At 40.9% G+C, this 20,069-nt stretch overlaps 1 protein-coding gene across 1 annotated transcript in view; it reads left to right on the top strand.

Moving 5' to 3' along the window:
• The window catches only part of LOC122555563 (zona pellucida-like domain-containing protein 1), a 34,617-nt gene that overhangs the window by 11,071 nt on the left and 3,477 nt on the right, over window positions 1-20,069 (top strand). Inside the window, exons 7-9 of the mRNA XM_043701590.1 lie at window positions 4,237-4,408; window positions 13,141-13,255; window positions 17,183-17,212. Coding sequence (XP_043557525.1) covers window positions 4,237-4,408; window positions 13,141-13,255; window positions 17,183-17,212 — 317 coding nt within the window. The remainder of the gene's footprint in view (window positions 1-4,236; window positions 4,409-13,140; window positions 13,256-17,182; window positions 17,213-20,069) is intronic.

The following is a 20,069-nucleotide window of genomic DNA, read 5'->3' as shown; positions in this document are numbered from 1 at the left end:
AATGCAAAGTGGCTCAGGGGTTCAGGTGAAGGATTTGCCTGCCAGATTGTCTTCCTGTAAAGTATTGAGCCTCCTTCTTTTACATCCACTTCATATTAAGAGTCCACCATACTGTTGAATACAGATCAAACCTAAATAAAGAAGCATCAGTTCCTCGCGTTGTTAGGAAGGTGACCTACATGCATCCATTCAGCCTATAATTTAAGGATTTTACTGACCATCTAATTCCTTTTTATCCTCTGTAGATTTTCATTTACCCTTTAGTAACTTCAGGCAAAATCTTATAGAGTCCTGAACAACATGGCGACGGTAAGATTTATGCCAAAGTTAGATGAGAAGTCTGGCAGGGCCTATCTCAGCATCAGGAGCTGTTTGCTGCATCTTTTATACACTTGTGGGACAAGTCAGTAAGACAGCAGTAAATGGCCCATTAACAGAAATTATTGTTAGTTAAACACCTTTTTATAGCACAACTTGTCTCATTAATGTGCAGCTTCCTGTTTCATCAAACTCACCAAGAAAGTTAGACATTGAGAATTCTGGACATGTGATTGGCATTCAGAGTGGGTACCTGGTGACTAAAGCTCACTGCTGCCTGCAGGAAGCCTCCATATTGCTCAGCAGCAAACAGCAATTCATGGGAGCCAGCCACATTCATCTCTTGGCAAAAGTGGGTACTGCACATGCTGGAGATCAGTCAAGATTAGAGTGGTACTGAAAAAGCACAGTGGTCAGGCAGCATCCGAGGAGCAGGACAATCTATGTTTCAGGCAAAAGCCCTTTATCAGGAATGGTATGGTATGGTTTATGATGAAGGGCTTTTGCCGGAAACATCGATTTTCCTGCTCCTCGGATGCTGCCTGAGCTGCTGTGCTTTTCCAGCACCACTCTAATTTTGACCCACATTCACCCCTTGAACAGTGGCACCTGAGATTTGCAAACCCTTCATGATCCTCTTCATCCCTCTTGCAGGACGCTCAGGAAGCGTGACAAGGTGCACCAGCCACAACACTGAATGGCTGCAGCAAGAACATTTTGCACCCAGGGACGCACACCCAGCTCACAGATTGGACCAGACTGCATCTCAGGGCTACTGCTTGCTCTCTTAGCACTGACTTGCCTTCAGCCTACCTGCATGCCTGCAGCATCCATACCATACCATGCCAATTATCACCCTTCCTAGTCAGTAATAGTCCTCTACACAACAATGTACTACATCAATCTCACACCTGCACCATGTGCCATGTGCCAGCTGCTTACTTGGCAAACACATTACGTGTGCAGCAAGCAAGCAGGCATGTTTCAAAGTCTTAGGGAAATAATCCTCAATGAAGTCCATGGAGACAACCATCAGCCAGAGAGTCCCAACATAATAAGGCAAGTGTAACCTCTGATACCAATCCAGGAGATTGGCCGCAGTCTGCTACGCAGTCAGGGCATTCATATCTCTGCAGTCTGAGGAGTGGGTCACAGTCAGTCCTGTATCTCCTTAGTGACCAGCCCAGAGAGTAGGGCTAACACAGTCATGGAGATGTACAGGCATCACTCAGGGATCTGGGCATTTCTTGTCTGGTGCTGTCCAGTTAGGTTGCTCAAGGGGGTGAGCAATGGTCAGTTCAGAGAAACTAATGGAACATGGAAGTGAGGGAGAGGGAGAACAAGGGGGTGCCAATTACTGAAGAAAAACTGCTCAGGGATTTGTTTATGGGAATTTATTTTATTCATTCATGGGATGTGGGAGTAGCTAACTAGGCTAGAATTTATTGCCCATGTCTAATTGTCCAGACAGAAATTAACAGTAAATTAAATGTGGGTTTGGTCTGGAGTCACATGTAAGCCAGACCAGTTAATGATAGCAGATTGGTTTACCATTGGACTGGGGAAAACAGCTGGGAGGAAGAAGCAAAGACAGTTGTGAAGAGGAGCATCTATATTTGTCAGAGATGGGGTGGGGGATATGGAAAACACTGGATGGCATCAGGATATTATGAAAGGAGGTTTCATCCACTGTCAGAACCCTGGCTTCAAGGAAAGGACAGATCATGACCACACTTGACATGGTGCTCTGAGATGCCAATGGCTGGAAAGGAAAAGAAGGGCAGGTGTGGGCTCCTGTGGATGGGTGGAACGGGGACATCGGGAAGCTGCAAAAGCTTTGGAGTTTATGAGAAGGAAGTGAATCTGAATGCTCAGGAGCTCACTGACATGTAGACAGGGCAGCTCAAACTCACTGACTGAAGAGAGTTCACTGTCACCTTCCACTCTGCTGGAAATCAAAAGTACACAATTGAAGAGAATATGTCTACGCCCACATCTGGAATGGGTGTGATAAGTGAGAGGGAGGGGCATGCAAGACCCACCAATTTGAGGCCCTTTAGATGGAAGTATTTCACACTGACTCATACAACTGTACAGGACATAGGTCTGCAGGTCTCTTGATCTCAGGCAATTCAAAAGTATTGGTTGCCTATTTACTGCACACCTCTCTGCCTCAGACCTCACTGACCACTTCATTAACACAAACTTTTATGGACACTGAAACCAGGGGAAGAATTGGGATGCTCTACCATGGGGCAATGGTATCAGCAGAAGGGATACCCTAAGCTGTTCAATTCCCAGATAAGGAGGATCAAATTGGCTTTTTCTTTATTTACCTGCTTCTTTGGTCCATTGCAGACCCTTCCCATTGTGGGTACTTTTCTCCCTGGCCCAAACGAACTTATGTTTTAAAAGGAACCAATTTATACATGCTTTCTTACATTAATGTTTAGTAATTACTAACTATGAGAAGAATTACAAATGTAACACATATACTCAAACTCTTCTCCCTTCTGCTAACTGGCAGAAGATACCAGAGCATTCAGTCTCTCACAGCCAAACTGTACAACAGTTTCTTCCCCAGGTCATCAGGCTCCTTAATACAGTATGAGTGGACTCTTTCCCATCTGAAATTCTTTGCATGACTTCAAATTGCTGCTGGAAAAATGTCTATTATTTATCATTCTCCTATTACACTGTAACTTGTGTGTTTTGCACTTCTTATGCACTTTATGCCATGTATGAGTTGTATTTTGTGCTATCCATCTAGCACCCTCGGTCCTGAAGGAACGCTGTCTTGTCTTTTACTGTATCAGTTGTATGTGATAGATAAATAAAACGTTACTCTACTCTCTACTTTAGATATTAGAAATAAGAGCTGAGTCCAAAATGATAAAAGTTTTCTTAAACAATTATTCATACAATCACAGAGCTTACCATCCCAATGTTCATCTTTTGAAACTAATGGACAGAAATTCATAGCAGGTACACATCCAAATTGCCAGTTTGCATTGAAAACGCAAACTTGCAAAAACCTATCCTGCTATGCCATACAAAGTGCCAACATGGTTGGTCAAACGAAACAAAATATCTAACAATAATTTTTAAAGTAACTAATCTAGTAGTAATTACCTGCAAAAAGGATTACAATTTTGGGTAATTGCATTATGTTGGTTTGTGTGGTTTGAATTTAGACCATTTTGGATTAGCATGGTTTAGTCAGAGTCATAGAGATTAGATTAGATTCCCTGCAATATGGAAACAGGCCCTTCGGCCCAACAAATCCAGACCGACTCTCCGAAGAGTAACTCACCCAGACACATTTCCCTCTGACTAATGCACCTAACACTATGGGCAATTTAACATGGCCAATTCACCTGGACTGCACATTTTCTGACTGTAGGAGGAAACTGGAGCACCCGGAGGAAACCCACACAGACACAGGGAAAACATGCAAACTCCACACAGACAGTCGCCCAAAGCCAGAATCGAACCTGGGACCCTGGTGCTGTGAGGCAGCAGTGGTTCTACCAGACAAAAAAGCGCTTCAGCCCACTGCATCCATACTACTCAAAAACAATCACCTAAATATTCTAATTCCAGTATTTGGCCCGTAGCATTGTATTCCTTAACAGCACAAATGCTGAGTGTTCATAAAGATCAAAGCAAATTAAATAACGTATCAATATGTTACTTATCCACACTCGGAAAGTTAATTGCAAATGTCTGTTATGCTTGGCTTCTCAAAGCGGTCTTAACATACCATTAATTCCTTTATTGTGAGCTTAGTGGCGATTATAATTACATAGATGAGTTCTAAGTTAAAACTACTTTGTATTAGTACCTGTAGCTGTTGGGATATCTGGTCAAGTTTCTCACATTTGCTAACCTTGTTTTTCTCTTTATTTATCAAACCAGCTGTACCAAAGATCCACAGACCACAGTTATAGAAAATGGAAGGAGTCAGATGGGCAAATTCTCCTTTGAGGTTTTTCGCTTTGTGAAACACAAAAACCAGAAGATGTCCCCAGTGTTTTTACATTGTGTAACAAAGCTTTGCAAAGCAGATGACTGTCCCTTCTTGACTCCAGTAAGTGGCATTATTTATTTTTAAGTAGAACAGGAATCTTGAGACTGTTATGTCAAATTGTATACTTTGACCTGAGCGTCCAGCCTCAAATCCTATCCGTTAGAAAGATCATAAGCTTTCACTTACATAACATCTGACTCCTTGCTCAGCCCACCTACTACTTCTTTCAAGCCTTTATCATGCTCTACCATTGGGCAATGGTGTCAGCAGTTTTACATGCTGCACTCTTTATAGATTTCAGATTTTCAAAAACTCTGCCATTCAAGCTCTTTCCCTTGTCAAGTCCCATTCACCAATTATCCCTTCCTTGCATTTTTGAATCACAGGATAAGCACAGTCAGCCCCCAAAGTCATTTGGCTCATTGGATCCATTTTAGTTCCCTACAACTGAGCTAATTCCATTCCGTACTTATGCACGTTTTCTCCTTGTGCTTCCGGACTTCAAATGTCATATTCTTATCAGTATATTTAAATTTCTTATGGTGTCACCCCTCCAGATTTATGTAACCTCTTCCAACCTATACCTACTCCTAAGATTTACATTCCTTTGATTCTGACTTCTTCTTGATCCCCTCATCCCTTAGCTCCAATACTAGTGGCATTAAATTGCCTGGATCCCAAATCCTGGAATTCTTTCCTTCAATCCTTTCTAGCTTATTACCTCCCATTCTTTCTTTAAGACTTCATTCAAAATTCACTTATTTGACCAGGGTTTTTTTTGTTCACCCAACAACACAAGGTACCTTAGCCCATGTGTTACCATTAGCCCCTCCTTCTACGTTGCCTCAATTGTATCATATTTAGCCTAGTTGTTGATATTTTGAAGAACCTTGGAATGTTTTCCTGCTTTAAATCCATTTTATAAATTCCAGCTGTTGTTAGGCTTCAGTTACAGGGTTTTTAACAGTAAACAAAATGTATCAAATTCTACCAAAAGCTTCCAACCGCATGGCCAAGAAATCAATAAATCAATAAACATCTTAAGGAATAGTAGCAGTATAGGCTATTTACCCCATTGAGTGCTCTACCATTAAAAAAAGATCAATGTTGATCCAACTGTGGCCTTAACTCCCCCATTCTGTCGAGAATGAGTCATCTGTACTAAGAGCAAAGTAAACAAGACATAAACAAGAAAAGGCTGTGGTATATGTGACAGGCAGCAAAGAACATAAGAAAAATGGAGAACAGATACCATGCAGTCAGTTTCTGAAGTGATAGAATTCAATATTGAGACCTAGAGGCTGTAAAGTGCTTAAATAGAAAATGAGCCTTGTCAAGTTTATGTTTTTTGTGACTATTTCCCCTGGTTGGAGACAAGAACTTGAAGCATATTCTCCAGACAAGGAGCCACTACTTAATGAAATAATGATGAAAAATGTCCTTACTGAAGGTTGTCAATGTTTGAAATCCTCTACCCCAGACAGCTGTAGATGTTGAGACAATGAGTATGTACTGAAATGAATTCAATTAATTTTTGAACATACAGAATCAAGGGATATGACAGGAAACTGGAGCTGATGTAGAAATTCAACCATAGTGTTATTCAATAGTGAAGCAAGTTCTGGCAATTGTTAAATCTATTCTAACTCCTTTTTTATGTTCTTAAGATCTTTATAATATTGATACATTTATTTCAGAATATGGAAGATATCTCACATCAGGTAAACTTTGGATCTTTGTGCAGAGCTTCACTTGCTAGAAGCACATACTAATCAGTTGGAGTACAGAGGAGGAAAAAATGTTAACATTTTATCTTTTCTGCTTTCTAATACATAATAATTGATTCTTTGTATGTAAATCTGCATAAAAATGAATGTGAAAAGGACAAGGAGAAAGGAGCTCACACCAAACTTGACAGTTGTCTTTGGTATCACTTTCCCATCTTCTCTTTATATATAGGGATATCCAGGAATGCCACTTTTAAAGTAACAAAGGGCTTTGACATTGGAGCTCTTTTCTACTTTAGATCATGTTTATTTGCCTTAAATATTCCCAGCCTCTGAATGATGGGTCATTAGTCCACAGACAGATCAGCAACCTGTTGCCAGTCGAAGCTCCTTTTAAACAACTTCCAATTTAATCTCAACAGTAACCAGACTTAAAACAAGCAGCTGTGTAAACAGCACTTACAGTGAGTATCAGGATATTTGTTTTTCCAATGCACAGCAATCCTTTGTCAGTCCAAAATTTTTTAAAGTGTTTTTTCCCTTATCAATGCACAATCAAAAATACAGGTTAAAAATTCAATCTTTGTTTGCCTTCACCCTTAAATAAATGAATCACCATTTCAAAAATGTGTTTCATTACAACAAACAACAAAAGACAAGACTTACATCCATTCATTCTTTCTCTCCCCTTTATATATGATTTATATGGTCTTAGCATTTCTTAATCCTTTGACTTATTCCAACAGTTTACTCTCAAAACAATGCAAAGGCAATTACATTTTTTCCAGGCAATTTTAATAATCTTTATATGAAATAATCCATCTGAGTTTTAAGTTTTTCAGTGGCAACTAGTAGATTGCCATCAGCATAAGTAAACATTTCTTTGCTACAAGGTCGGACATAGACTGCAACATGCTGAAGAGCCAACAATAATCCCAAAGTCTCCTCTGATACGGTTTAGTTCCTTAGAAAATACCTGACTAATTTCTCTATTCCTGACTCATTTTGAATCTAGTTTCATCCTTGGAACACTAGTGTCATTTGCCTTCTTGAAATTTCTGGAAAAATCAAGGTCAGCTAATGTGGGTTCATTTTATCGGATTGCTTTCAATTATTCAAAGGCTGCTTGGTTTTCTGCTGGCCATACCACTTTTGCTTGTTTCTTTAACAAATTTCCTAAACACTGTACAAAACTCCCCAAAATTGGTATTGGCAGATTTTTGGTAAAATTCAGCCCTTTGTCTTCCACCTTGTGTTTGTAGAAAATCAAACTGTACATTGAGCCTCACATACAAAATGATGTGTATTTCAACCTGAAATCTTTGTGAATATCAATAGTCTATTGATAGTCTTGCAGCTATAAATAGAACAATTCAATGTGTGAAGCCCAGAGAAATGTCAATGTGTCAAAACTAACTGTAAATACAGTGTGAATGGTTTCAATATTTATATGGCTGCAGGCTTGAGGTGAAATGATGGAAGAATTCTTGACAGAGAACCCGGAAGTATAGTTTCCCAAGTGTCCCGCATTTTTTTTTAACTGCAGGATGTTTATTTTAAATTCTTGGTCCATGTTTCCTACCCAGATGGCAAGCAGATTAGAAAGCAGAAAGGTAAAGCAGGTTCCCTCTGGCCCACAAGCAGTTCTGTAAGGCATTTTGTTGTGAATCGAACTCTTTCTGACTCTTCTCACCAGCCTGGTTTCTTGAGAAACAGAAAGCTGTACCAATTTTGAAAAATGGTTAAATTGAAAGCATACAGTCTCTTTAGTTAATTGATCAAACTGTTTCACGGGAGTAAATTGGTCATCAGCACTCCAGGTTGTTAAAACTATAAGTTTTAAGGTTGACAGAAGCTTTCTGTTTCCATTTTTAAACTTCTTAACTTTCCTCCTGACCTACACCCACCTCACCTTGTCAAAGTTTAAATTATCCCTACTCCGTGCTGAGCTGGGCCTTATATGTGAAAGGCAGTGAAAAAATTGGGAGATTTAGTGCAAACTCAGCACTAGTCAATAGTAAATGTCTTGTAAGGTGACGGGCAACTCTTTATGACACACTTCATGCAATCAAGAGATAAAAAACTGAACTAGACTACAAGAGAAAGTTAGACACTAGGAATCCTATACCAAGTAACTCACCTCCTGACACCCTATACCATCTGCAGGCACAAGTCAGGAGTCTGATGGAACACTATCCACTTGTCCAGATGAATCTTGACAAAGTCCAGGAAAAAGAAGCCCAGATGATTGGACCGCATCTTCTTCCTCTACCATCAGCGATATGGCATACCAGGCTCCTCACTTCCCACAGGAGAGGATGGTGGACCTAATCAGGGAAACCCATGACTGCTTGTATTAACAGGGAAACTACAATGGATACCAGCACAGGAAGCTCTATTGCATAATACTTCTCTTTAATACCATTAGCACAAAGTCATTCATAATCTGCACAAACCTTTATGCATTCCCTCCAACTAATTCCTTCTTTTCTGTTACATTTGCACTAGCAGCACATTGAAAACACCTATAAGGAAGAGGCCACAGATCAGCTCTCCCTCCTTGAAGGAAACCTGTGAACTTTCAGAGGATGCAGTGGCAAAGCGACCAGCTGCACTCTGATACAGCACCGAGACCTTTCCTTCCATCCAGATTAGACTCAGCACAATCAGGGGAACATGTCACTGACATGTTTCCACAGTGGGTCAAGGAAGAAGCTCCCATGGTCTCTGGCAGTCAGAGGACGCCTGTCCAATCCCATGAAGAAGATTTGTCCTGCTCTTGGCCATTCATGAAACATTCAACCTGCTCAGACAGATGCAGAAACATCAGGCTGGTGTGCTGGAGGTGTCTGGGTTGTCTGGAATAAAAATGGAGGAGTCCATTGACATTCCCATTATTGTGGAAATGGTGGCAGGCACCTTGGAGACCCAGGTCCAGAAGTACACTCAGTGGCTGCCAGATATACAATCAGACCTGCACTCATTATTTAGCCATGGGTACTCAGTATTTAAGGCAAAGCGAGAGGGTACAAACCATTTTGATCTCCTTGAGTGCCCCTTCCTCTAAGACAGGGTGCTCCTCTTGGTCAGTCTCCTGTCCCTCTGTCTCATTTTCAACTCAGAGGTTTGCTCTCACCCTCACATTTGTCTGTATCCAAGACAACCCCCTATGTTGTCAGAGCTATGATACAAAACCCCGGATTGTTGGTGATGGGATGCTCTTAAAGCAGCATGGGTGTAATCAAAAGCCCCCAGCACTTGGAGGTGCAGCAATGCGGGAGAATCTCAATAGGAGGAGGAGCGACACCCAGAAACATTCTCTCATGACACTCAACAGGTATCCAGCCCCTCCACATCCCCACTACCTGGAGCCCCAAAGCCTGCACCAATACAATCCACTGGTGGTGAGCATGCAATTGGACAGAAGACTCTCAGCAAGCATAGGCACTGTAGCTCAACAGCTACCCAGGGACAACAACCCAAGTCATCCAAGCCAACAGACCTAACAACAGAACAGGCTTCCCCCACTGAGCTGTGAATGAGGGTCTCCCTAATGGCACTGTGGATCTACTGACACCAAATGGACTGCAGTGGTTCAAGAATTGATGATGTGGAGGAGCCGGTGTTGGACTGGGGTGGACCAAGTTAAAAATCACACAGCATCAGGTTATAGTCCAACAGCTTTATTTGGAAGCACTAGCTTTCGGAGTACTAGCTCTTCATCAGGTGGTTGTGAAGGAAGACCATAAGACACAGAATTTATAGCAAAAGATTACAGTGCCATGCAGCTGAAATGATATATTAAACAAACCTAGATTGTTAAGTCTTTCATCTTTTGGTCTGTGTTGTAGGTCACCTTGAGTGGGTTCGTGATCCGTAATCCTTTTGGAATCTTTCCTGTTTTCTTGCATTTCTACAGAAACTTGATGTCTGTTTGATATGCACGAAGAAGGCAGCTCACTACCACCTTCACAAGGACAAGTAGGGAAAAGCAATAAATGATGACCCAGGGTAAATTGCACAACCTCTGAATGAATTTTGTTAAAAAATGGATTATGTTATACTTATTTTGTAATGCAAAACAGCAAACCACCAAGTTAAACAAGCCCATCACATTAAACTGAGGGCTGCCTGCCAGATCAGCAACTTTAGTGCATAGACAGTCAAATGAAGTCTGAACCCAGCTCAGTAATCCTGGAGGCAAGTGGCTAGAAATTGTCTCTGTTCTCTGGGTCTCTCCAGAACATTGCTCTCTCTCCAGCTTGGGGGTGCTCCTCTTGGTCAGTCTCCTGTCCCTCTGTCTCATTTTCAACTCAGAGGTTTGCTCTCACCCTCACATTTGTCTGTATCCAAGACAACCCCCTATGTTGTCGGAGCTATGATACAAAACCCCGGATTGTTGGTGATGGGATGCTCTTAAAGCAGCATGGGTGTAATCAAAAGCCCCCAGCACTTGGAGGTGCAGCAATGCGGGAGAATCTCAATGTCTGAGCTCCTTAACTATCTTCACAGAGGTAAAAGAAAATGAGTCAGTCTCTGGCAAAACTGGTGTCAGTCACATCCTGTACACAAATATTAATAGAGGACTGGGGAATACTTGCCATCTGAAACAAGCTGCGAGCACAAATATTAAGGACATTTATGATATCAATAACTGTCAGGATGGGATCGCCATCCATTCCTTCTGAATACAAGTCCTCATCCATTAGTTAGTTTAGCTTGTCAATGATGGAGCAAGATATCCTTAATCTTTGGCAGCATTGCCACTTGTGACTCCTGGAAGAAATGCACAAACTGTTAGAGAAGGGGGACAAGGCTGCTCATGATTGCACCTTCTGATATGAGGTCTCAACGCTTCACTGCTCCAGGTCCAGTCGCTAGGGCTGACTACGACCTAAATTTAGAACTACAATAATTTGGATTTCTGGACACACATACGAGCAAGCATCCAACTAAGAGTGGGCAAACCCAGTGTAATCAAACAAGACCCTTGACTAACCATGGTGGTACCTTGTGACTGACGAGAGTCCACACTTACTCTGCTAAACAATCCTTTCCTTTGACTTTCATATCTCATCATTTTCTTGGAGTCTGTTTGCCACGTAAGCCACTAGCACATGCTGCAGCTCTAATGTTTACATAATACCTTGCCATAGAGTGACATGTCTATGCCTTCTCTGGTTAAGAGATTTACTCTTTGTGCTTCCATCACCACAACCTGCCTGCCTTTCCTTTGTGCTAAAAAACAAATTAACCCACAGAGGATGCCCAACTCCAAAGCACAACTAAAGACCTTGGGTGCTAAACATAGGCTAAGACTGAAAGGTTGAAGGACCTTTGCCTGAAACGTTGATTTTCCTCCTCCTCGGATGCTGCCTGACCTGCTGTGTTTTTCCAGCACCACTCTATTTTAAGACTGAAAGGTTGTCTGGCTCTGTGTCAACAAAAATCCTGCATTGTTATATAAAATGCCTGGCTGTCCTGAGTGCAAAACAACATGGCGAAAAATGCCTCCTCTGGCTGTAGCTGTGTTTAAAAGCAGATGCTGGAAGCCCTGATATGGTGTTTATTTGGGCCAAGACCAAGCATGATGGTATTTTGGTGATACCAATTTGTGAACATGAAGGGTCCGGGATGAGCATGGCCATTGAACATGGAGGGAACCTCATACAGAGGAAGTAGTTGCATATGAAGAGCTAGTACAGCCCCCATACAACTGACACAATGAAATTAGCAAGATCATGTGAGATGGCAAGTTGAAGGAGCCAGCCCTGAATATGCATTGGAGAGGGATGTAGAACAGAGGACAGAATATAATGCATTGAGATTAAAGTTGAAATCATTAAGATGCTCAAAGGAGGAGGAAGAGGAGTAGGGGACAGACCTGGTGAGAATCCGTGATAAATACCACCTCCAAGACCATAGTTTTAATGCGAAAAATAATCGAAGATGTAACCAGACATGGAAGGCAGCTTCATAAAGAGTAGATGTATCATTAACCTTCAGCCTGACTTTCCATTAAGTCATGGCATTGATAAGCACTCTGATGGTAAGGGTCTTGTTCACCAGTAAAAAGACATTGTGGAGGGACCTGCATAGAGAGGTGGTGAAAGCTGATCCACTGGCACAGTCTTCAGGATCAACAGTGGGAAGGGTGACTTAGACAAGAAAGGGTTTAGCCTCTGAGTGGCTGTGATAGATGTGAAGGCCAATGAGATAGTGGGGTAGGACAATTTTGAGTTTCTGGTCATCATTCACCTGCCCTTCATGCTTCATTGATTGCTTTAGAGAATGTAAAAAGAAGTCAAGAGGAAACTGTAGGCATGCCTAAGAGGGAATGGTGGTAAGAGAGTAGGGAGGTCATGGAGCAGTGGAGAGTTAGGTTAGTAAAGTAGGAGAACTGAGCACCTTAGAGTGGAGAAGTAAAATGATACATGACAGCCTGAGGGTCTCAGAGGACTAATGAGAAGTTTAATTAAAAAGAAAGAGCTAAAATCAAAATTAATGGATAGGCTTGGATCCAGAGTGACTGTAACAATGTTCACATGAATGGACATGGGGAAAGCTCAAGTTTCAAAGGGATGGTTACATAAAAATAGAATATGCAAAATTGATGGTAAAGGGGAAATATGAAATAGATGCCAGACAATATGAAGGAGTCCAGAATTAGTCAGAGAATCCATCATGGGATAATGATTGCTTTGGCAGGGTGAAGTCAACAAATGATATCCATGTGTTGTTGTCTGACAGATATCATGAGTGAAGTCCAGAAGTACTTGTAGGAATGAAAATCTAGAATATGTACAGATGTTCCATAGGAACATTAATTATTGTTCTGACTTTCTTTGGCTCAAGCATTCACTGCCTTAGCCGGCCAATCCATCATGTTTGGCTGCCAATTAGTGTAATCTCATTTCCATTTACATTTTTATTTCCCCTCCAGTCACTGTTAACCTTAAACTTTTCAGAATATGAAATGAAACATAGACCATTGCAAAACTGCTTCACATCACTAGAAGCATCATAAATGTCTACTGAGTAAATTATTTTGATTTCAATTGACAGAATTGCTACAGGAGGAAACGAAGAGGCATAATGGAGGTCACTACTTCAAACCCTCACAGTTCCACTGGGAATGCAGTAATTACTGCTGGTCCTATTATTACCAGAAGCGAAAGTGGTAAGGTTAACCTACTATTGTCCAATGACAAACAAATAATAGGGAGTGTTAAGATTGGTTCGGGTTCTATACAATTGTATCTTTTGATGTGTGACTAAAAACTAGTGTTGATAACATAAACAGATGAATATTTAAAGGTAATTTTATCAGAGCTCATGTAAGCTGTATTGGAAACTGGGGATGCACAATATAGGATTTTCCAGTTAAATGGCTTTGCAATTATGGTGATGTCTGGTATTCCACATTGTACATTCATTTCTATGTCATAATTTTGCATTCTGATGGGCCCAATTTATCACATACAGATCCGTCCAGTACTGTGGTAAATGAATAGCATTTGTTCCACTTACGTTTGACTGTAGACTTTGTATTGGCTGCACATACAAGGCACCTGAAAATGGCTGGCAGTACTCCCATTGTTGGTCTGAGGTCTAGTGGGATGAGCTGATTGGACGTCAGGCCAAGCAACCTGTCAAGAGCTAAGAGACTGCCAATTGCAATGTGTCGAAAGCCTAGCACAGGATCCAGAATCAAAAATGAAAATAAAGGAATAATATATAAACATTACTCCAGTCTTCACCCCTCACACTCTCCTCCCTTCTCATTGCCCCCACATATTTCCTGTGCTTCACCCATGTCAACATATGATACCTAATGCTCTCTCCAAGTCTTTATGTCCCCTCATAACCCCACTGCAAAATTAATGCTGAATTACATCCATCACCTTCCTCCGCCCTTCAGCTATCAAACTATTTCACCTGGTAGCCATACTCTTAGTAGAAAAATAAAGTTCTATTACTGGTAAAGACCCTTTTTAAATCTTTCTGTATTTTTTGGATTGTTGATAATAGGAAATAGGAAAATAACATTTTTAAAAACTAAGGATTGTTGAAGAATTGTTACATTTTTATAAAGCAAGTAGCCTGATATTGTCCTAACTGTTTATACAGTTGCTGGTTCAAGCAGTAGTAGATGGTTTGCAGATGAATGGAAAAAGGATTCTGTACAGATGGAGATTCAGCAGCCACAAGCAGCTGATTGGTGTGTGAATTAGTGACCGGTTATTGATGATAAAGGCCTCCTGCCTGATAATAACTATGTCATTGGCTCCCAGGTAGCTGAACAGTTGAACTGTTCTCAGTAGAGAAACTATTAGATCTCCCCAGGGTCAGCATCTGTCTCTGTTCTCCACATAAAAAAACACTTTAACCCTGAAGAAAACCAATATATTTTTCCTTCAGCAGATCACAGAATCCCTACAGTGTCGAAGCAGGCCATCTAGTCCATCAGGTCCACACCACCCTCTGAAGAACATCCCACTCAGACCCTTGTCCTATCTTTGTAACCCTGCATTTTCCCATGGCTAATCGACTCAACCTACACATCCCTGAACACTATGGGTAATTTAGCATGGCCAATTCACCTAACCTGCAAATCTTTCTATTTTGGGAGGAAACTAGAGCACCCAGAGGAAACCTACACAGACATGGTGAGAATGTGCAAATTCCACACAGTCAGTTGCCCAAGGCTTGAATTGAATCTGTGAGGCAGCGGTGCTAACTGCTGAGCCACTGTGCTGTACGACGTAGCTTCTGGTTAATACATTAGAGACATTTATAAATGTGAATCAATCAACCTGTGCCTCCTGCAAAAAAAGTGAAAGCATCCAGAAAAGGAAGATTGAAAAGTAGCTTTCTGATCAGCACAATAACCTTTGAAAATTGTGTAACTTTTGTCACAACCCCAGAAATAGCAGGGCTCGAACTTCAGTGCACTACCACAGTAAGGCAAACCAAAACTTGAGAACTCTTACCTGACTGTGTTGAAACAGTGGTAATGAAGATCTGGGCATGGGCATCAGTAAATAATGCAGGTGAAGAAAAACACCAGGTTCTGCACTGTATCTGAGACATGATACCAGAAACAGCAAAGGATTTCCAGCAGGAGGCAGAGTTGTCACTGACAGTTTCAAGGGAGCTTTCAAAGATGAACTGATTTACAGATTACATTATAGTGTGGAAACAGGCCCTTCGGCCCAACAAGTCCACACCGACCCACCAAAGCGCAACCCACCCATACCCCTACATTTACCCCTTACCTAACACTACGGGCAATTTAGCATGGCCAATTCACTTGACCTGCACATCTTTGGACTGTGGGAGGAAACTGGAGCACCCGGAGGAAACCCACACAGACACGAGGAGAACGTGCAAACTCCACACAGTCAGTCGCCTGAGGCGGGAATTGAACCCGGGTCTCTGGCACTGTGAGGCAGCAGTGCTAACCACTGTGCCACCATGCCACCCAAAACTGAATGACTTGGCAGGTAAACTGGAGGGAGCATTGTCTAACAAAGCTAGAAAGGCAAGAGTAAATGAGGTAATAGCACAATATTTGGATTTAGAGGATATGCAAAAGCAAGCAGTTATTTTGGGTAATAAAACCTGGGAATCAGGTGATAACTAGTTATAGCTGAAGTTGTGTAAGCATGAGCAGAGAATGAAGAAACGAGAGATTGCAGAAAAAGACAATTACAGAGATGGGATAAATTTGTTCAGAATTATGAAAGTCGTGGGTAACACATGGGACTTTCTGGAGCTTGTAAGATTGAGTCTAATAAGGAAACTCAAAATCAAAAGACCATGATACATTTTGGCTATAACTACGATGAGGAGATCACAGGAAAAATCACAGTTCTGAAATGGATGGAATCCAGATAACCTATCTGAAGGAAATTTATCCATAAGGCCATAAGATATAGGAGCAGAATTAGGCCATTCGGTCCAACGAACGTGCTCCACCATTCAATCATAACTGACATGTTTCTCAACCCCATTCTCCTGCCTTCTCCCCATCAGTTTGCACTTAGCTACTGTCTCTCTGGAGTTAATCCTTTATCATTTTAACTGTCCTGATATTAGAACTATATTTGGGTTAATTTTTTTGTCCTTACCACTTTGAAAGTAACTGAACAGAGCAATTCAGTGAGAGAAAAAAATAGGAAAATGGCAGGAAATCCATTCTCCTGATTTACAATCCAGGTGGTAATAATGAACATTTACTCCATGAACATTTAAAGAAAGAAATCTCTTTTGGGTCACTAAATACAAATGTCAAACATGACATCAGCTATAGCTGGGATCTGAACAAAGTTCCTCTACTTAGTGTTAACAATTTTCTCAAACATTTATTGTGCATGTCTCCATTTCCCACATCAGACATCATAACAGTCAATATGATTAAAGCTGGTAATTTGCACAATTTTTCGGCTGTGAACACATACCATCCAGGACATTAGTGATATTGTCCAAATCCTTTTCATAACAAATCCTCCCAATCAGCACCAAGAAGAAACTTTGATCAGAGAAGAAACTGTGTTTGATTCAAACCAGGTCCTGGCAGTAAAAAATGGCTTATTAACCCACTGTGCCACCCAGTTCAAAGGATTGCTTTCACTGTCGCCTCTTTGTGAGAAATATCTGATATTGTTTTGAGTTGACTTGATTCTATTATTGAGATGACAAGTTGCAATAAAGCATAATAGGTGATTGGATACTGCATTGCAGTACTGCAATGGGTGTTTCAACCTGGAGATATAAAATTACCAGAAAGTAATATGTATGCTCCAATGTAATATTACACTGATTACAGAAATGTGCCTTTCAGTTTAATAAACATGTATTATCAAAACATTAAATATCTCTGGAACTAAATGCTTTACTTCAAACTATAATGGGAGAGAGAACAAATAGCCAGACAAATTAGAATTCCATTAGGTAAGTATTCCAATTTTTAAAGTCGATGCTGCATTTCGATACAAGCATTAGTTCTTTTTTACTTTCAAATATCCCTTTCAGTACTATGCAGCTCTATAAATCATGTAAAATCTTTGTTCTTTTATTGTCTTTTTTCTTTTGCCTCTGACAGATGACACAGCAACAAACAAATCCCAAGTTGGTAAGACTTGTGCTACTTCATCTTCGAATTGTCAAAGTTTAAAATGTATAATTTTCCTTTACCACAATGTTCTTCGACGGTGTTTTTGTTTAGCAAACTGAAGGGAAAGTAATTGCTCTGGTTGCTGTAAATAGCTTTGCGATAATTGTGTCCCTCAGAATTTCCTCTGGCAAGTCATTTTACTGAAGTTCTAAGGATGAGAGAGCTACACAGAGCATGTGAGAGATAAATGTATCTAAACTTGACAGGGCATAATTCAAAAGGATTGATAAAGCAATGGATTCTAGATATCATATTATAGGCTATTAAGCAGATTTCTTAAAGCAATCCTTTCGCTTAGTGGTAGCATCCACATCTGAACAAGAAGACACTCCCCTCCAGACATGCCCTGGCTAGTGCAAACTGGAACTATGGCTCTGAGTTCAGCAAGGATGTTTGCATCTGATCACCATGCCTTCATTTCCCACTCTTTGCCTCAACTTTTCCCACTAATCTCATGAGATGTGAGAACTCATAAAATTGTCCTGTCATTGAATATGAACTACACAATTGGCTGGTATAATGGTTATAGCCATAGAAGAAGCATTCTTTTTTCACTTGTGAGACAGTTAAGCAACCTGTTAATCTTCAAACTACTTCATAATATTCTCCTACGACAAAGAGTGAAGGTATGAAAAGGTGGAACCAGAGTTGTGTTGTCTAATGGCTCAACATCCTGGAACTCTCTCCATGTCGACATTGTGAGTCAACCCACAGCAAGTGGACTGCAGCGATTCAAGAAGGTAGCTCACCACCACCTTCTCAAGGGCAAATAGGGATGGGCTATCAATGCTGGCCAGCCAGCGACGCCCAAGTCCTACAAGTGATGTAAAAGAAAACATTTGAAATAGTAGGAGGCGGAGGCCACTTGGCCGATTGACTCTGCTTTACCATTGTATAAGATCACCGACGACCTGATGTTAACTCCACTTTCCTACTCTCTCTCCTATAACATTCTTGACTTCCTGGTAGACATAAGGTCTTAATCAGTTTGAATATATTCAATAATCCAGCTTCTATAGTGTTCTAGTGGAGAGAATGCTAAAGATTACCGATGCTCTGAGAGAAAAGAATATCCATTTCATCTTTGTTCAAAATGTGGATCTTTGTTTTTGAAACTGTGTCCACTGTTCTCTCAGTATCAACTCTATCAAGAAATCGTGTAAATTTCAATACCTCTCATTCTTCTAAACTCCATTAATTAAATGTCCCAACCAGGTCAACCTTTCTCTATAAAATATCCCCTTCCTCCCAGGAATGGACAAGAACATTTCTGCACTATCTCTAATGTGAGTAAATCACTACTTTAAAAAGAAGACCTAGCAGATTCAATCTCATCAATTCCTTATACAGTTGTAGCAAGACTTCCCAGCTTTTATAACCTGTTTCCTTTCAATAAAGGCCAACAATACATTTGCCTTTCTAATTACCTATTTTACCTTTGTGCTAATGATTTGTGATTCATTTAAAATAACACTCAGATCCCTGTACCACAGCATGTTGTAATCTCTTTGCAAAGGTATTTTGCCTTTCTGTTCTTTGTGTCAAAGTGAATAGCCTCACATTTTCCCACATTATGTTCCATCTGCCATTTTTTTAAATTACCGGATTAAACTATGTATTTGCCTTTCAGACTCTTTCTGTCCTCATAACTTGCTTTCTGACCTGTCTTTGCTTTATCAGCCAGTTTTGGCTGAAGATGGGTCATGGGACTCAAAGCATCAACTCTGCTTTCACTCCAAAGATGATGTAAGATCTGCTAAGCTTTTCCAGCAATTTGTGTTTTGTTGGCTATTTACATCTGTCTCTTCATTCATGTCATCAATATAAATCAAAATACCTGAGCCCTCAGCATGGATTCCTAGGGTGATCAATTAGTTAGTTTGCCCACCTGAAAATGACCTATTTACCCTGATGAGTTCATTTGAGTTGGTCAATCATCTGTCCATGCTAATAAGTTAACCTTGATACATTGAGCTCCTACTTTCTGCAGTAATCTTTTATGTGACGCCTTATTGAATCTCTTTTGAAAATTCAAATGCATTGCATCCAATTGTTCCTCAGTTTCGACCTTGTTGCATTCACAAAGAATAAATTTGTCAAGAACATTTCCCTTTTGTCAAGCCATGTTGACCCCATGTGACTATACTTTGATTTCCTAAATATCAAAGTTTCTGAATGGATTCCAGGATTTTTTTCAATAACAGATAACTGATCTATAATTTCCTGCCTTCTGTCTCACTTCTGTCTTGAACAGGGCTGTTATATTTGTGATTTCATGATTTGTTGAGACCGTTGCAGTATCTGCAGATATTGCGAGATTTCAAATCCACAATCTCTGCAGCCACTTCTTTTTTGACCAAAAAATGCAAGCCATCAGGTTCAGGGGAGCTGAGATTTCCGAGTGCTTTTTGAATTAGCTGTTATTGTCACATGTACTCACTCGCATGAGTACAGTGAAAGGTTTACAAGCTGCCACTGATGGCGCCATGTTAGGTACCAATGTACCTAGGCACAGAATCTTGGTACAAAGCAGGAAAATAAGGAAAGCAAGTTAAGAAGTGAAACATTACTGTCCTTCTGACTACATAGATAAACAAAGAAACACAGTTAATAGTCCAACACCAAAGTCCGTAAGCACCTGACCATCGCTCACCTCACAATGGAGTGACTTAGCCCCATTTCCCTCTGGCTGATGGCTCCCTCTCTCACGCCCCCACCCTGGGGCTGCCTGCTCCCTCTCTCACTCCCCCCACCCCTGGGGCTGCCTGCTCCTTCTCTCAACCCCCCCACCCCCTGGGGCTGCCTGCTCCTGCTC

This window comes from Chiloscyllium plagiosum, chromosome 12 (genome assembly GCF_004010195.1).
Source record: "Chiloscyllium plagiosum isolate BGI_BamShark_2017 chromosome 12, ASM401019v2, whole genome shotgun sequence".
NCBI classification, from domain to species: domain Eukaryota; kingdom Metazoa; phylum Chordata; class Chondrichthyes; order Orectolobiformes; family Hemiscylliidae; genus Chiloscyllium; species Chiloscyllium plagiosum.
The sequence above is the reverse complement of the archived record's forward strand: the minus strand, read 5'-3'. Positions and strand labels throughout refer to the sequence as shown.